The 18,249-nt window shown below is 40.8% G+C and overlaps 2 protein-coding genes across 3 annotated transcripts in view; both read right to left on the bottom strand.

Annotated features, from left to right (window-relative positions):
* drd3 (dopamine receptor D3) overlaps positions 1–4,400 on the bottom strand; it is a 42,851-nt gene extending 38,451 nt beyond the window's left edge. For both annotated transcript variants that reach the window (XM_070553366.1, XM_070553367.1), the window contains exons 1-2: positions 3,980–4,400; positions 2,284–2,616 (exon numbers count right to left, since the gene is read on the bottom strand). In XM_070553366.1, coding sequence (XP_070409467.1) covers positions 2,284–2,574 — 291 coding nt within the window. In that variant the 5' untranslated portion in view covers positions 2,575–2,616; positions 3,980–4,400. The remainder of the gene's footprint in view (positions 1–2,283; positions 2,617–3,979) is intronic.
* A 9,586-nt stretch (positions 4,401–13,986) lies between these two features.
* Positions 13,987–15,260, bottom strand: si:ch211-161h7.8 (thiosulfate:glutathione sulfurtransferase). Its single transcript, XM_015955177.3, has 4 exons — positions 15,014–15,260; positions 14,530–14,655; positions 14,289–14,451; positions 13,987–14,206 (listed from the first exon to the last, which is right to left on the bottom strand). Exons 1-4 carry the CDS (start codon positions 15,198–15,200, stop codon positions 14,152–14,154), a joined length of 531 nt encoding a protein of 176 aa, XP_015810663.3. The 5' UTR covers positions 15,201–15,260; the 3' UTR covers positions 13,987–14,151.
* Positions 15,261–18,249: the final 2,989 nt, after the last annotated feature.

The raw sequence follows: 18,249 nt of genomic DNA, 5'->3' as shown, positions 1-18,249 counted from the left end.
GGGATGCTGAGGAAATTAACAATTAGCAAGCAAATCAAGATTGATTAAGACTAATAGGTGTTTTCTATTTAACCTTTATTCCTTCTGAGCTCTCATCATTAATTAGTTATCTCCAATTAGGAGGAAGATGTTCTCCCAAGGATACGCAGCATATCTCTGTAAAACTGATCCTAATCTGAAAATAATTAAATCCCAATTGATTATATTAGGATATAAAAGGGAACTATGCAGCTGGGATAAAAAGGATAGTAACCAGGAAAAAAATGACTAAATGGGATTGATACCTATAATTTCTGTGCTAATGGAGATAAAATAACCTTCAGTTAATGAATTAATGGTGATTAAACTGACCAGTGGGTGAATAACAAAGATTAATGAACAAACCAGTTGCTTTAACCAAACGATGGAAAAAATAACATGTCAGCTGTTTAAAATGAAATGACGTAAATTTTGTTAGATGAGGTTAAATTGCTAAATTGATTAAAGTAAAAAATAAATAGTTTTAAAAAAGCTGTCAAATGGGGTGAATAATCAGCTAAAAGCTTAAGTTTGTTAAGTGGTTTGCTAACAGTTAAAATAAGCTGTAATTTTCTATTAAACATCAAATTCATGTTTTCGATCACACATCTTTTCATTTTTTATTAGCAAATTTATTGACATGCGAAAAATTATCTCGATAAGAGTCAGAAATTTCGATAAAGAAATTTTCGCTTTCTTGCCCCGCCCTACTCAGAAGTAACGAGTTAATTTTGATCTATAGTTTTCCAAAACATCAGTTAGAAGGCTTGAATATTCAAACCTGCTGACCAGGTGTGTTTGCAGCTCCACCAACATGAGTCGTTATGGTTATTCCTTGCCATTGTGCAAGTATCTTAAATAACGGATAAAATTAGCTTTGTCCTGATGCTGTTTCCATCACAAGATGGCACGCAAATGTTTTCCTAAACAAAATGTCTCAGTCTACTGCTATTGTTCAAAAGAGAAGCCATGACACCCCATTTATGGGAGCTGCCATGTTGAATTTCTGAGGTCTGAGTTGGGATGAGAGGCTGAAAGTCCTGCTAAAAAAGGGGCTACTCACAAACCAACAAGAGTTGAAACCTATGAACTTATCTGAAGTTTTGATAGTTCGATCAAGAAAATGCCCTATTGTTAATATGGAGGGGGTGGGGCTTAAAACTTATACTGAAGCCAACCACTAGGGGGCCTGTTGATGTGCTTTGGTTGTAACGTCCGTGCTACATGATTCTGTCTTATTTCTCTGAATGTTTAATGGTAGGAAGGGAGATCGAAATAAGATTTTGAGGCTACCTTCTCAGTGGCCTGGTGGTAGAGTCCTGGGACTGGGAGATTGGGGTTCACATCCCGGTCTGCTCATACCAAAGACTTTAAAAATGGGACCCAATGACTCCCTACTTGGCACTCAGCTGTGACGGGTTGGATTGGGGGGGTGTTAAACCACCAAATAGTTCCCAAGCACAGCTCACTGCAATTAGAGCCCCCTCTGCTGGACGAATTGTGTAATAAAACCATTTTCATGTTAGCTAGCTACGGGTGTACACTTTCTATTCACGCAAGAATTGAAGTCAGGTTGAGTTTTGTGTTGTGTACCAGAACCTCTCACACAGCACATAAGACAACACGTCTGCCCAGCTGTCTCCTCATCCATACGGGACATCTCCTATACTTTTTACGCTTTTCTCCGCACGTAATGGCAAAGATTGCCAAGAAAGAGGGTTTGCTGTATTTATACATTAATAAAATTGATCCGCACCAATGTTTACTCCCTACATGCCATTCATTCTTCTTCTACCTCCAACCCCCATAAACCCCCTCATGTCCCCTGACGTCTTCGGCAAGCCTAAAGGACAACAGACACCAATAACAGCCCAACAGCCTCCTCTCTTCCAGGTTTCTGGGGCTGAAGTTCCGACGTGTGGCTAACAAACGTACAGTGTGAGTATTGGGTCGTACAGTTAGTGATGGAGCTGAATGCAACAACTGAAAAAGTCACAGTTTAATACCATTTCCTGCCTTTTTGCTTTTGCATTACTGCATGTTCCATGATAGACACAGATACCTCTGTCAGCTCCTAAAAATGTCCAGTAAACCTTCCGATCCTCCGATATTGTTAGATAAATTCAGTAAGTTTGAGCAAGAAAGCAAATGTATAAAACATTTACTCTACCCATCTCCACATTTGAAGCACAAACATAATTTTAAACCAAGATTAAGCACTTCTTTCAATTCTTCAGGAGTTTTGTTAAAGCAGATGGTACTCACCTCCAGATACACGACCCAGGGCATGACCAGCGAGGCCACCAGCAGGTCAGCCACAGCCAAGCTGACCACCAGGTAGTTGGTGGTTGTCTGGAGCGAGCGTTCCCTCAGCACAGCCAAACACACCAACACATTCCCAAACACAATGGCCAGGATCAGCACGGAGTACAGCATGGCGTAGTAGTTGCGCTCCCCCTCATCCTTCCCCGGTGCATCTGAGCTTTCATTCTTCTCATCGTATGCAAGGCGGTCCGACTCGTTCAAGAGCCGCTCGGCACTGCTAAACATCGCCATGGAGACGTCCCGGTGACATGGGAGGTGAGATGTTTGGCAAACCTACCCAAAGAAAAGAAGCATTGTTTAACTCTTCTTCGGATTCCCATGCAACAGTAAATTTCTCACACCTCACTAGTCAGATAAGTGCATCATAATTCCACGACAAAGGCCTAGAAGGAGTTTCCCTCTCAGCAACAATATTCCCTTCAGCTGATAAATAAAACATCATGTCTGAAAAGCATCCCAGAGCTTTACTTTGTCTGTTTATATGCATTTCTTTCGTTTTTATGCTGAATAAAAAAATGAAAGCAATATCATCAGCTTCTCTCTGCTTCCCTTAGACCTCATGAAAAACAGCAGCAATGTACAGCTGAATCCCTCTGTGCCAAACATTCATTTGTTCCTCATTTATCCCTAAATATAGTGTGTGGTACTGACAATAGAGGAGATAACTTTAATGGGGGTTGGCAGCGGGCTTTTGAGCAGTGTCAGTGAGGTTAGCTCATCATGGACGGCTAACAAGTACAAAAAGATGTCCAACTGGCTCTGCTCCCACGTTCTGCTTCTTGCACTCCATCCTTCCTCTCAGTTTGTCTCCAAACCTCCCAGTCTGGCTTGAGTCCAGACATCAGAGCGGTTGGTAATTCTCACAACATGTGTCCAGATACTAAACAAACCAATCCATCTTAATCCCACTCTCCTCCGTTTCCAGTGACAGGATTAGGGAGAGAGTGAAAGAATCAGATCATATTTAAAGACCTGGCTCACACCCAGGCTTTTAATGATTTCCTGGGTCTGTAATTCCACTCAGCTACTCAATGACTGCAGTATCAAGCACTCCACAAAAGAAGCTGAAGAAGCAGGAGAAAACTTCTGATACAGATTACCTGCAAATATTTTAGATTGGGAGATTTTTTATGAAAGCACATCTACAGAAAAGAAAGAAATGTAAAAGATTTCATCTAAGTGTATCGGTTAGTGTTTGATTATCGAGCCAAAGGATCATTTCCACCTGGAAAACAAATAAAATACACAAAACGGATGCTCCACTTCACTATTTTTGTCCATCTGACCCAAAACTGATTATTTTACTTAATTCTTCACATGCACGTGCAGATTTGGCTGCACGTGCATGTGAAGAATCAGACTGTACTGTATCTTAGAAAATGATTAATTGGGGTTCAGGACTTTGCAGACAGATTCTGACTGAATTATTTTTCTTCTATGTTTGTTATGACAAATTCATCACATCTGTCTGCGCATTAAATGTTGTCTGGGTTTAATAAACTTGGAAAAATGCAGAGGAATCATTTTGCAAACTAAATGATCAGAGCACAGGCAAAAACAGCGTTTCTCTAACGCGCGTCTTGATGGATTTGGCGCGGTTTCACTTCCCAGGCAAAAGGTGCGCAGCTTTCCTTACCTGTTACCGTTTCCCAGCAGAGTATTCATCAGAAGCCTTGGATGAACGGCTTCATCCGTGCAGAAATTAAAGTTGTCCGGTTACAGCGTCCAGCAGCAGGAGCGGGAGGTGGGCTCGGTGCCATGACGCACACATGGGGGATATGAACGTGCAGGAAGCTCCCTCCAAAAAATATTGAAGGTTGTTGCGGAATCTATCCAAAATCTGCGCCTCGAAGGCTGCTGCTTCTGCAAGACGCGCTGAGCTCGGTTTGATTTCTACGTGCGCAGCGGAGACGCGCGTAAGTGGAGACGGCAGGTGTCTCCCTTCGCGCCCAATTAGTCCAACCGGAAAATGACTGTTAGACTGGATTTGACCCTCCCTGTCAAGTTAATTAAAAAATTTTTGTTTTCAGGTTCACGTGTTGTGCTCTTGAAGCCCCCACAACCAGGTTGGGTCATGCTTTGCTGGAAGTGGCACTCAAATAAAAATAGCCTAAGGTTGTCCTCATTAAAGAAGCGGTCACACACAAAATAAAGTCAAACAGAATGAGGGGGGGGGGGGGGGGGGGAGTAGAGCCGTGTTAAGCCTGTATGTCTCCTGAGTGTCCTTCAATCATGACCTGGCAGGAAAATACATCAATTACAATATGGGAATCTGGAGTTGGAATCTCACCTTCCCAGATGTTTTTTCCCCTTAAATTAAGATAAGACAATCAGCCCAGCACCACAGACCAAGGCAAGAGTTGAAGCAATATTTAATTAAAAGTCCCAGCATTCCAGGAATCCAACTCACCTGCTCCTGCTGGATAAATAATGGGATTATTCTTTTAAACATGCATAATCTCATGCATGAGCTGCACTCTGATCACGTGAATGATTCTTAGCTACGAAACTGAGGAATTTTAGCCCAGTATCTGTAAAATTGGTAGAGTCCAAGCCATTATTAAGTTTGATTAAAACCATTAGCCAATCTTGGATTGGTTGGTTGGTTGACTAAGATTAAAAGTGCAATGTGTAAGAACCATCGACATAGTAAAATGACAAACATCACAGCCATTTGTAGCTTAATAGCTTGAACACTAATTGAGCTGTAGCCATTTTTATATTTACTATTGACCAGCATAGCTCATCTGAGCAGACTTTAAGTAAACACAATAGTAAAATGTATTTACAGAGCATCTTTGACAGATAAGGATATTGCAAAGGTCTGTAGAGCACAAGTAAAAAAAAAACTGGATAAAATGATTAATAACGGTAAGATCATTTACCCCTAAAACGTTGCACACAAGGAGAGTAGATCAGACTAAGAAATAATACTACAACTCCAAAGGTGTTCAAATGAAGGCAACTGAACTTCTTCGGTTTCTTGAAGACGTTTAGCTTCTCCTCCATGGAGCTTTGTCAATTCTGACTGGAATATGGGAGAGTCAAGCTTATAAACTGTAGATGTCTATTGGTGCTTAATGAGCTGAAACTACCTATGAATACCCCTCCTCCTATACCACCAGGGAGCCGTTTACGTTGTTAATACCTATTGTGTTAGAATGGATGTTTTGATTAGAAGCAGGGGGGTGTGACCTAGAATTAGTTTTAGAGCTGCATTGTAGGTTCTAGAAAGGCGAAACCTGAGACCTCCTCCTCTGTTTAATGAAGGCGTTTCCCGTTACACATAGATAGCTTCCTTTACTGAAGTACTTTACTTCCCTGTACTTTGTCATCTTCAAAGGTGTGTCCTTGTCCTTCAAGTGCAGGTGGACTGCAGAGTCTTGACCTGAAGAGGTGGCTCTCCCGTGTTGTGCCATGCGCTTGTGTAATTGTTGTTCAGTTTCCCCAGTGTAAAGATCTGGACAGTCGTCACCACACTGGACTGCATGAACAACGCCACTAAGCTTCTGTTTGGGTGTTTTGTCTCTTGGATGGACCATTTTCTGTCTGAGGGTGTTGTTGGGGTTAAAGTTTACCAGGATTCTGTGTTTGGAGAAGATTCTTCTCAGCTTCTCTGAAACCTGCCACGTATGGGATGGTGGTGCTTTTGTGCCTGTTGTCCTTGCGTTTCTATTTTTGGCTGTGGATTATTTCCCAGATTCTTTGTTGAATTCACAAAGGCCCAGTTAGAGTGTCTGCAGTTTTTCGAGAGCTTTCTTGACGTGCTTCTTTTCCTCTTCTAGAACTGGCAAAGCTCCTCGGATGATAAGCTAAACGTCTTCAAGAAATCAAAGAAGGCCGGTTTGCCTTCATTGGAACCCCTTTGGACTATCATCACCTGGATGACTGAGAACCTTCACCAGGAGTACTGAAAATCAGAAAATATAATCAGAATAATTTAAAAGTCGTTTGTGGTTGAGTGAGCAATGATTATTTCCTGGAGGTTTCAATGAAATCGTTCCAGTGGTTCATGAGATATTCTGTTAGAGGCAAAAACGTTATTGGTACCCATTAGTCTTTGATAGAGGGGTGATGAGTCACAGCTTGTGAAACCCACACAGGAAATGCATAACTCCTTATCCTGCAGTAAAGATGCCACCAACTGAGAAAGCTCCTGTTTCCACATATCTTTAACAGCAGACACAGGTGACACTATAGATTTTATTACACTGGTCCAGTTGTTTTAAAAGGCACCCAGCAGCAGGAAGCTGACAGACTGCTCTGTGGAACCGCAGTAGAGCTGACCAACATGAACGGATCATTTTTCACTGGAAAAAAAAAACGCCGACCAGTTTGTGACTTAACTAATGTAAAAGTGTCCGAACGTCCTTGGTGCTCATCAGAAACACGACCCATCCTCCTCCTCTGGCAGATTTCTCTTCATCTGCAAAGAGCTGGAAAGAATCCTAATGTGTCCTGCAGCTGGAACTGAAAGTGTTCGTCATTCATTAAATATAAATCTTTCTGTGTTCTTAACTGCGTCTGCATCTGTGCAACACGCATTGTCGAGGAAATCCATCTCAGTCTCCACAGCATGAATGGCAGCCGGCGGAAGTGTGTAATTTATCCTGGATTGGCTCTCGCCTCACTGAGTTAGAGATTTATAATCGAGATGAACACGAGCCGATGACAGCGTCTTACGGGTCAGAGCCTCTTCCCAACTCGCTGCAATACATCCAGACATTCACTGCCCTCCTAATGTTTCCTCTGAGGGATAAACTATCCACAAGCTGAGTAAAATATGATCTGTTTTCCCTGCTTGCATAGACTCCATGCAAACCATAAAGCTGGTGTTGTCAGGATCCTAACGTGAAGGTCAGGCCTGGTGATTTTTAACCCTCCCACTCTCCTAAAAGGTGTGACCCCCGCGAGGAAAGTTGACCATTGAGCAGGGTTGATGGTTTATCCCTTGGGTCCATGTGGCAGGGGTGAGGAGTGAGCACCACCTCACCCCTGCCACACGGACCTCAATGGATAAACCATCAATCCTGCTCAATGGTCAACTTGCCTTGCGGGGTCACCCATAAAGACAGTGGGAGGGTTAAAAGTTATGATTTAGGGAACAAATACTTATTTTGAAGATTTGGCTGAAATGTTGCTGCCATCTACTGTTTTAGGAGTAGAAATGTTTTAATTCTGCTCAAACCTGGAGGTCTAGGTGGCAGATTTACTCAACTCCATGTGACAGGGTCACGGTGGGGTCGTTGGAGAAACAGCACGTAGTTGATAACCAGGAAATAGCTCTAAACATGCAATAACAAAAATGACGCAGAAAAGTCTCGAGTCATTTCCTATTCATACTATCAATGAGAGGAAAACTCTTTTAACCGTTTAAAATAGTCTTGATCAAGACATTTTTGTGCTTTTTAAAGTCATTTTATAACTTTTCTTTGGGGTTTGGCAGCTTTTTCACTCGTTTTTAGAGAAAAGCCGATTTGACTGGTAAAGATCTGAATATGATGTCTACTGTGAAGTTGCCGGAAACAGATTTATCGGCCAAGTTTGTAACACAATCAAAAGATTTGGCTTTAGTTTCACACGCTCACATCACACAATTATCATTAACAAGAAAAAAAAAATCAGTAACTGAGAGAAGCACATGAAAATAGAACAAAAGAGCCAAGAACAGCAGATAGAGGTAGTGAAGAGTGCTTTTTGTCCACCATAATGTAGCTTATTACTCTGACAGTTCATCAGAGAAACAGCCTGGGGAGAAACCGCCTCTGTGGCGACCGTTTTCTTTTTAAATGCTCTGTAGTGCCAACGTGATGGTACAAGCTTGAATAGACCGTTTGCAGGGTGTGTGGGTTCTGCAGACATGTCAGCGGCCCTTTGTCTGACTCTGGACCTGTAAACATCTTGGATGGAGACAACAGAACAAATGTGCTTGCAGCAGGGCAGATGGGGAGAGTCACTACACTCTAAAAAATTATTGCTAGAGTGCTGTTTAAAATTTAGACTCCATTTCTGCTTATTGACTTATATAGAGGTGATTCGGGTAAAATGACACCTTCATATGCAGAATTTGAAAAAAAATCCCTTAATAGGAAATTTATGATGGTTAAACTTATTTTTCTAATTTGCATCTAAAGCCTGGTTCACACGGCAGCCACACATGTGAACACAAAACCACGGATATACCAGTATATCTGGTTCTAGTTGGCTACGACACACATCCGTGATAAGTCGTGTTTTTCATTTGAAGGAAAAAAGCAACTTGTCACTACTACCTTTTTAGCTGTACTAGATTATGGTGATCTTATATAAATGAATGCTTCTTTAACTGTGCTACAAAAGCTGGACTCGGCTTACCATGCGTCTCTGAGATTCATCACAAACTGTAGAGCCATAACACATCACTGTGAATTATATTCACGAGTGAAATGGCCGTCATTGGCAATAAGAAGACAAAATCATTGGTATGTTTTTATTTACGAGGCAGTGTTTGGATTGTTACCTCCTTATATTTGCACTTTAATCACACGAAAAAAATGTTGATTCCTATTCTTTAAGGTCTAACGATCAGTTGCTACTTTCTGTTCCTTTTGCTCGCACACAGTTAGGAAAGAAAGCCTTCGCCTGCTCTGCTCCTTCTGCTTGGAACCAGCTGCAGAAAACCTGGAAAATGACTGAGCAGGTTTCACTAAATGCCTTTAAAACCTAACTGAACGCTTCAGAGACTGCATTAGTAACTTGTAACTGCTTTTAATGATTGAGTGTTTTATCATTGTCATTACGTTGTAGCTGTTTGTATTTTTTGCTGCCTCTTGGCCAGGACACCTTTGTAAAAGAGGTTCTTAACCTCAATGGGTCTCTATCCTGGTTAAATAAAGGTTAAATAAAAAAATAAAAGCCACACACTTTCACTTAAGAGCACTCCTGACTCATAAATCATGCAAGAAAAAAGTGGCTTTTAAGTAAACGAACATGGTGGAGCATGCTGCACGCTTCCATTACCTCGCTTTCTGATTGGCTAAACATCATGTTCAAATGGTAGCAAGTTTGATGGTCCTCGAAAATCAGCCCAAGATAATCCAACATGTTTCAAAACCCGGATTTATAGATGGAGTGGTCCTGATGTCCTTCAGAAAGGACCAGAGTGCTCCTAACACACCACGCATTTTAGGCAAAACTGAGCAGCTTTATCTGTTTAACACGGGGGTCGGCAACCCGCGGCTCTGGAGACGCATGCGGCTCTTCCATCCATCTGATGCGGCTCTCTGTGCTTGTAAAATAATGAATGGATATTTAAATAAAATGCTTTATATTTTACTGCATTAATTTTACATCTGTATGCCAATTCTAAATGTAAAGATTGTCTGCGTAAACCTGAACAGTTTCAACCCAGTCTTACTGTGAGACCAGGTTGACAGGTCACGCTTGTGCGTAATCGTAGGCGCTTCCTGAGCTGAAGAGGATGTGAGATTCTGGGATTCTCCTAGACAGGCTCCTGGATGTGTCGCCACATTGGAGACAGGAACAAGCACTATTCAGCCAAAGTTACATAATCAGGGAACATTTTCTAAATGACAAGTCTCGTTTCAGTCAGAGGAATCTTCCTGCATGCGCTCTGGTTCTGCGACGCGCTCCAAGTCCCTCTCCACATCTTCAGCTCGCTGTGCACCGTACGTATGAGCTGACAGCGAGCTGCGCTGAGCAGTGTCCAGCTCAGATGTTCAGATGGGAATCTTTTCTTGAGTGATTTAGCTACATCTGCGATGTGCCTAACAAATAAAATGTCAGTTCGTCTGCATGCGTCGGGGTAATTCTTTCTATTCTTTCTCCGTCAAAATAAACGGTCAAATATGGGAACTATCCGGTCAACACAAGCCCTGCTTTTAACTGTTCTGTTTTCTTGTGAAAATGGTTGCAAAGAGATAAAATTAAACTTGATTAACACCAGAGCCAGGCGCACTGCGCCGTTATCTCCGTCACTGTAAATGAGGGAAAAACGAATTGATCGGATCCTTTTCTGACCTTCCCCACCTACAAAGTTTAATTACAACAATCAAACGTGACAGAGCCTGGATTTGTATTCTGAACAGTCTAAACATGTTTTAAAAATAAACGTATGACAAAAGTGACACCTGCTCAGTAAAACCACCAACAGAGTGAAAAATATCAAAATATTGTAGGCAGAGACAGGCTACAACTTCTGGATCCATTTTATATAAATCGTTTTATTGATTATCGTCTTATGAAAGATAACTTTGACGTACACGAGCGACCGGTACTGGCTGCTGTCACCTGTTGTGATTGGTTAAAGCAGCTCTCTGCTGTCAGAGGGTAAGCCCCGCCCACAACGCCGCGGCTGCTGTGGCTCCCAGTGTTTTCTTTACTATGGGAAACGGGTAATAATGGCTCTTTGATGGGAACAGGTTGCCGACCCCTGGTTTAACACATTTCATGTAGAAGCAATTCAATGGGCTTTCCAGGTGCAAGAACAGTAATGAAAAAAAGAGAAACATTCATTCAAAGGCTGATGAATATATGCAATTTTTCAATTTTGATTATCTAGGATTATCTGATAAGTTTATCTTTAGAGCCTTTACGAAAATCGTGCACAAACTTGAGATTGTTGAAATGGGCGTGGCTAGTGGAAAGGTGGCATGACTTCCCTGCTTAAGAAGCTGGATTTAAAGTTTAGTTAGAAGTTTTATTATCCATCTTTTTAAGTTTAGAACTTGTTTTGTGTTAGCAAAAAAAAAAAAACTGTTTCAGAATTTTGTAATATAATTTAGACCAAACTTTTACATGTAAAACAAAACTTTAATAATGATCCTAAATAGTGTCAGTTATTCAAAATAAAAAAGGTCTAATATTTACCCAATAACTTAATACATGCCCATCGTTATCTGAATTTCGTTTAGATGAACTTGTGTATTTTCTCAAAGTGCATTCTTCTAAAAGAACTTTACTTCTCTCAGCTTTTTGCTAAAAATCAATGGTAAAAAATAAATTTGCATGAAAATATGCCACAAAACGTGTGCGACTGTTCTACAAATAAATGATTATACAATTCTAATTATTAAAGGTCCAATTCACTCATATTTTTAGAACATTTGCTGTGGTCTCTAGCAGAAATGAATGCCTTGTAAGTCGTCCTCTGAGGAAAAAATGTTCCAGTACTCCTGATTGAGGACGTAAGGTCAAGGTCAGCTTTATTTATATAGCCCATTTACGGTTGCTCACGCAACCTAAAGTGCTGTACATGACAACGCCCCATATAAAAGCACACCCTAAAATAAAACATATTAAAATATTAAAAGTATACAAATAACAAGAAAAAAATAATACCCGAAAAGTAAAACAAAAACTACGAGATCAAGTAATAAAACTACAGCAAATTAGATAAAAGGTAAAAGAATCTCTGTACAGATCAACCAATATCAGAAGCCAGGTGAGAGAAATACTTAAAATTCTGGGCCAGCCACTAAAAAAAGATCAATCCCTTGAGGCGAGCCTTCGGGATCCCGAACAGTGACTGAGAACTGGACCACAAATTCCTGACAGGTGTAGATGGTCAGTAGATCATCTATGTAGGGCGGGGCTAGGCGATGGAGAGATTTAAAAACAAAGAGTCATTAAAGGTGATCTTGTAACGTACTGGAAACTACTGAAGGGTAGGAAGCACTGGGGTCTTATTTCCTGATATTTTGGACATCTTGTCTCTGACTGGGTAGCAGCTACATGACTGTACCACTGACTCTGCTCTACAACACTGATGTTTTATCTCCACAAATAACACAAGCCTGAGGGAGTTCTGCTGTGTGGAGGAGTTGCTAATGCTAACAGTTAGCTCCTACTAGCCAAGACGTTCCCTGTGGTTTCCTGGACGCTAAACCAACAACAGCCTTCCCTGTTGTGAGTCAAGATGGTTGAGTCCATGAATCTTAAGCGACAGTGTGACGTACACTCACCTAAAGGATTATTAGGAACATCATACTAATGCGGTGTTTTACCCCCTTTCACCTTCAGAACTGCCTTAAATCTACATGGCATTGATTCAACAAGGTTCTGAAAGCATTCTTTAGAAATGTTTACCCACATTGATAGGATAGCATCTGGTAGTTGATAGAGATCTGTGGGATGCACATCCAGGGCACGAAGCTCCCGTTCCACCACATTCCAAAGATGCTCCATCGGGTTGAGATCTGGTGACTGTGGGGCCGTTGTAGTACAGTGAACTCATTTTCATGTTCAGGAAACCAAGTTGAAATGATTGGAGCATTATGACATGATGCATTATCCTGCTGGAAGCAGCCATAAGAGGATAGCTACATGGTGTTCATGAAGGGATGGACATGGTCAGAAACAATGCTCAGGAAGCCCGTGGCATTTAAACCATGCCCAGTTGGCACTAAGGGGCCTAAAGTGTGCCAAGAAAACATCCCCCACACCATTACACCACCACCACCAGCCTGCACATTGGTAACAAGAGATGATGGATCCATGTTCTCATTCTGCTTACGCCAAATTCTGACTCGACCATTTGAATGTCTCAACAGAAATTGAGACTCATCAGACCAGACAACATTTTTCCAGTCTTCAATTCTCCAATTTTGGTGAGCTCGTGCAAATTGTAGCCTCTTTTTCCTATTTGTGTTGGAGATGAGTGGTACCCGGTGGGGTCTTCTGCTGTTGTAGCCCATCCACCTCAAGGTTGTGTGTGTTGTGGCTTCACAAATGCTTTGCTGCATTCCTCAGTTGTAACGAGTGGTTATTTCAGTCAAAGTTGCTCTTCTATTAGCTTGAATCAATCGGCCCATTCTCCTCTGACCTCTAGCATCAACAAGGCATTTTCACCCACAGGACTGCCACATACTGGATGTTTTTCCCTTTTCACACAATTCTTTGTAAACCCTAGAAATGTTTGTGGGTGAAAATCCCGGTAACTGAGGAGATTGTGAAATATTCAGACCGGCCCGCCTGGCACCAACAACCATGCCACGCTCAAAATGGCTTAAATCACCTTTCTTTCCCATTCTGACATTGTTTTGAGTTCAGGAGATTGTCTTGACCAGGACCACGCCCCTAAATGCATTGAAGCAACTGCCATGTGATTGATTGACTAGATAATTGCATTAAGAAGAAGTTGAACAGGAGTTCCTAATAATTCTTTGAGTGTAGATCTGTGAGGATTTTCAAATTGTAGCGTTTCACCATCAATTTTCCATCAGAAGCGAATGCAGGAGATGGGTGTTGGAGACTACTTTCATGTTCAGTCAGCATGAAAACTCAAAAGTGACCGAAAGTTGTTTTTTTCCAGTGAAGTTGACCTTTAATGATGTTGTGAATCTAATTCGAGCAGCACATGTGAAGAAACCCACAAAAAGCAGTAGCTGAAGCTTTTATGTCGTTAGAAATGACCTCTTGCATAAAAGCAAAAGGTGCTGAACTAATCCTTTGTTAGCAGAGATAACTAATCAGAGCTAGTGTTACACAACAGGCACCAAAGATAACAAAGTGAACACATGTAAAGATATCACCCTCATTTAAGTGAAATATTTACTTTTAGGACCTGTAAAATGTATTTTAAAAGTTACAGTTGAACAGAAATAGAACATATTCACAGATCTGAACTAAAAAGAGAAACTAAAATGATATAAATCCATGAGTTTATTAAAACATTTACATTAGTTTAAAAATAATCATAAAGCACTTTCAGATAAAATGTCACATTTTCATCAACAAGCTGCCAAAACATTTCCAGTAAAATTGTAGAGTTTTGTTTTAAGTATTTGCAAACATGGAGCAGATTTCAGCTCATTTTCCTTGCTGCTCAGACCACTCTAAATATCCTCCTCTGTAGTGTCTTGCCCTAGAAGAAAAAAGAAGAAAATGATAAAAACGATCAGTTATATTTGAATTATAGATGCAGGTGTGAATCTGCAGCTTTTTACTTGTGAAATCCCAGCTGATGAGCAACGGCCAGTGCTTTGGAACTCCTGACACCTGATCTGCAGTGAAACACGATGTTGTCGTCATCTTTTCCTGGAGCTTTGACTTCAAACGTCTGCAGGAAATGCTCAGGTGACAGCTTCAGGGACTCGTCCAGGGTGTCGACTTAAATAAAGACACATAGAGGAAATGTTTAAGTAGATTTACCTGCTTTGAGACAAGATTGTTGGTGTTAGGACCTACGGGGGATGTTGACAGCCTGTGGAATGCGACCGGCCTGGTATTCATCTGGGGTTCTCACATCAAACAGCTGAATGTTGTGATTAGACAGCATGGTCTTCAGCTGTGAGAGGGTGACCACTGATGCTTCTGTGGAGAAAATACTCATAAATGTCAGAAAAATACAGAGAAATTAGATGAAACCCGAGACTTCGGTTAGCTAAAACATTCAAACACACCATCCATTACTGTAACTGTGACTCGAAGCTAGCTGCTGCATTCAAGCCTTTTATAAACACAACCAACCCACTGAAAATACATTGTTTTCTATGTGAAACAAAATGCTAAACTCAACTAAAACTGTTGAAAACAAACACAATGTCCCCCAAACAGCAACTAACAATAACACAAGTCTGTCAGCACATATTAGCATTAAAACAAAATGCTAACGAGTGTAGGAGATTCCTCAAGGACATAGCCCATAAATCAGTGTTTAGTCTTTATTTACCATCTTCTTTTACATGATGTTCCTGGCATGTTGGAGAGGAGGTTGTGAAAGTCCGAATAAACGAGGAGACAGTCGGATAAGACCTTTGGTTGAATTCGATCACAGCCTGGCAAAAACCTCTGGAAAGCAGGAAGGACAGCATTATCACCGGGACCGGTACAAACGGAGTCTCGCACAATAAAATCATGACGTCCTATTTATGTCGCTACTGTACAGCGTCCTGACGTGAATAAATTCTTCTTCTGTGGAAATTTATGTGTTCGGCACGTTCTTCTTCTATGGATTTATAGGATCCGTTGAGTTGCAACAGCGCTCCCTCTGGTTGTACAGGTTTTGTTCCTTCATATCATTTCCACTAGCTAAAAATAAAAAATAAAATAAAATAAAATACAGCATTTATATATTAGTTTTAGCCATTTTTAATTGCTTTGAATTTTTTTCAATTAAATTATTACAATTTGTTACACACTGATATCTTTATCAACTAGATTATTTTTTTCTCCTAACCAAAACAAACAACCAAAAAATAAAGGAAACAAACAAACAAACAAACAAACAAAAATGTATTAGTCTTTTATTATTGCATGCAAGTTTTACTTGCAGACTTATAGTTTGAGAAAATAACAAATCTATATCAGCCAAAATTAGAATTACTTTCAATAAAAAGTTATGATTTTATGCAGTCATTCCTGCAGATAAGTTAGGATAACTTCAAAATGATTTTTTTCCATGTCTGAATTCATAATCTTGTTAATTTTTTAACAAGATCCTCTGACATTAACCCAATTATATCCTGTTTATGATATTCTACAAATGTTGGTTTGTATTTTAAAACATTGTGTTATAAATCACTTCTTTAACTTCCTCTTACAAAATCCTGAAGGTTCTAGTAATAGAAAAAACACCAAAGAGCCCAAATTACATTTCTCCATTATAAAAATGTATTCGGAACAGAACTCTTCCCAGCTTTCTTAAAATATCTGTCCAATTTTCTTTTTTTAAAACAAAAGTTTTGTATTGTTGACTTTTTTAATTGCAATTTGCACCTAATTAACTCATCTTTTGGGTCCTTTGCTGTTCATGCTTTTCAGCGCTCTTCCATTTTTTAACTCACAGCTGTGCAGATGACATTTTGTTGTTTCTAGTCAAAAATGAGATTTGAGCATTTATGGATGTGCTTTAAAAAGAAAGAGATGCAACAAAATTCATTTATTAGTCAAACAATAAAATACAATAATAAGACTTTCTCAGTAAGACAAGAAAAACATTTAAAGTTAAAGTCACATTAGTCATCGCACACTGATGAAATTCATCTCCACATTCGACCCAGCCAGGTGGGGAGTGGTCAGCAGCAGCTGTGGCTGTGCTCCGGAACTATTAACCCACCTTAAAGCTGAGCGTCAAGCACAGAGTCCTTCGATCCCATTTTTTAAAGTCTTTGGTATGACCTGACTGGGATTTGAACCCCAATCTCACAGTCCCAGGCTGGACACTGTACCTCAGTAGAGCCTTGGTATTGGCTTCTTTAGCTAGATGTGTTAATCTATCACCTCAACTCAAAAAATTGCAGTTACTCTCTGGTGACGTCTTGATTAATTTCATCAACCCTTATGAGCTAAATTGCAGTAATTCCAAGACGGGATTACTGTAATTCATTACTCTCAGGATGTGACAGCAGTGTCTGTCACCTCATGGACATGGTCTGCTGGTAGTGTTTTCTGTGTTCTGTCCAGGATGACTGGTTGATGTGCACACAATCAGTCTTCTGTTTATGAATGTATGTGTTAATTTTGTATTTCTATTTTGAGTTACCAGTGACTTGGAGTTTCCCATGGAGTCTCACACCTGCAGCTCATCTCAGGAAGCCTAATCGGCACTCCTGGGATCTACCAACTCCCAAGGGAGGGGAGATTCATGTTTATGCTTGTGTTTAATTTAATGTAGATGTTTTCTGTTATGGATAGGAAGTTTGTAATTATGATTTAGTTATTTGAGTTACCTGAATTGATTAGACTGGTTAGTTTGTGTGTGTGTGAGGATGTGTGTGTTAATTGTATGTTAATTGTTCCCCTCTTGTATGTAGAGTGGTCTGATCAGCCACTATTTAAGTTGAACCTGGTGTGTCTGAAATGTCTTTTGTTTTCTGGAGATGGTCTTGTGCTGTGATTGGGTTAAAGTCTCTGTTACCTGTGAAGCTGCTCCAAAATAAAATGGAGGTTTTTGAGTCTCATGAGTAGTGCGTCTCTGGCTGGTTTGGGCAAGTCCCTGACAAGTGGTGGCAGAGGTGGGATCTTGCTAGCCATGAGTACGTGTTGGATTAGTGAGACCCAGGGAAGAAACCATGCAACAAGGAACAGGTGGCCGAGGATCACAAAACCATCAGCTCTCCAGGTCAGTGTTGTTCCTTCTCAGAGCCTGGACTGGAAAAGTTACCAGACACTGACAATGAACATTTCCTAATCAATTTTGAGAGGATTGCAGCATCCTGTAATTGGCTGATGGCTGACTGGGTTTTCCACCTTGTACCACTGCTCACTGGGAAAGCCAGGAGTGCCTACGTACACATGGACATTGAGGAGGTACGTGACTATGAGTCTGTTAAGGCAGCGCGTTGGCTGAGGTATTTGTCACAGCGAGGCACAAGGGACAACCCTGGAGTTACACCGCTTGGAAGACTTCCAAAAAGAGGGCTAATCGGAGATCCCCATATGGACATGCAGCCTGGGAAACTAAGCAAGTCCCGTCAACAGCGAAGGCGGGAGAAGTTTCTACATACTGCGAGGATGTCTAAGGAGGACCTGAGAGAGAGCCCGGGGAGATGGGAGTGGACACAGAATGTAGTTAAAAGTCTTCAGCTTGTCCAAAACGCTGCAGCTAGAGTTCTGATGAGAATTAAAAAGAGAGATCATATCTCTCCTGTCTTAGCTTCCCTACATTGGCTACCTGTTAAATTCAGAATAGATTTTAAGATCCTTCTTCTCACATATAACACTCTTAATAATCAAGCTCCATCATACATCAGTGACCTGATTGCTCCATACGTTCCTAGCCGAGCACTTTGCTCTCAGACTGCAGGTCTACTGGTGGTTCCCAGAATGTCTAAAATTAGGATGGGAGGCAGATCTTTTAGTTATCAGGCTCCTCTCCTGTGGAACCAGCTCCCAGCTTTAGTCCGTGAGGCAGACACCTTGTCTACTTTTAAGAATAGGCTTAAAACTTTATTTGATAGGGCCTAT

Source organism: Nothobranchius furzeri, chromosome 7 (genome assembly GCF_043380555.1).
Source record: "Nothobranchius furzeri strain GRZ-AD chromosome 7, NfurGRZ-RIMD1, whole genome shotgun sequence".
Lineage (NCBI taxonomy): Eukaryota > Metazoa > Chordata > Actinopteri > Cyprinodontiformes > Nothobranchiidae > Nothobranchius > Nothobranchius furzeri.
This window is presented reverse-complemented; position numbering and strand designations above follow the sequence as displayed.

Coding starts and splice junctions, on each gene's coding strand:
- si:ch211-161h7.8 (XM_015955177.3), bottom strand. CDS start 15,200: ATGATTTTATTGTGCGAGACTCCGTTTGTACCGGTCCCGGTGATAATG. Junction 14,656..15,013: donor ACATCATGTAAAAGAAGATG/GTAAATAAAGAC, acceptor TTTTCTCCACAG/AAGCATCAGTGGTCACCCTC. Junction 14,452..14,529: donor ACAGGCTGTCAACATCCCCC/GTAGGTCCTAAC, acceptor TCTTTATTTAAG/TCGACACCCTGGACGAGTCC.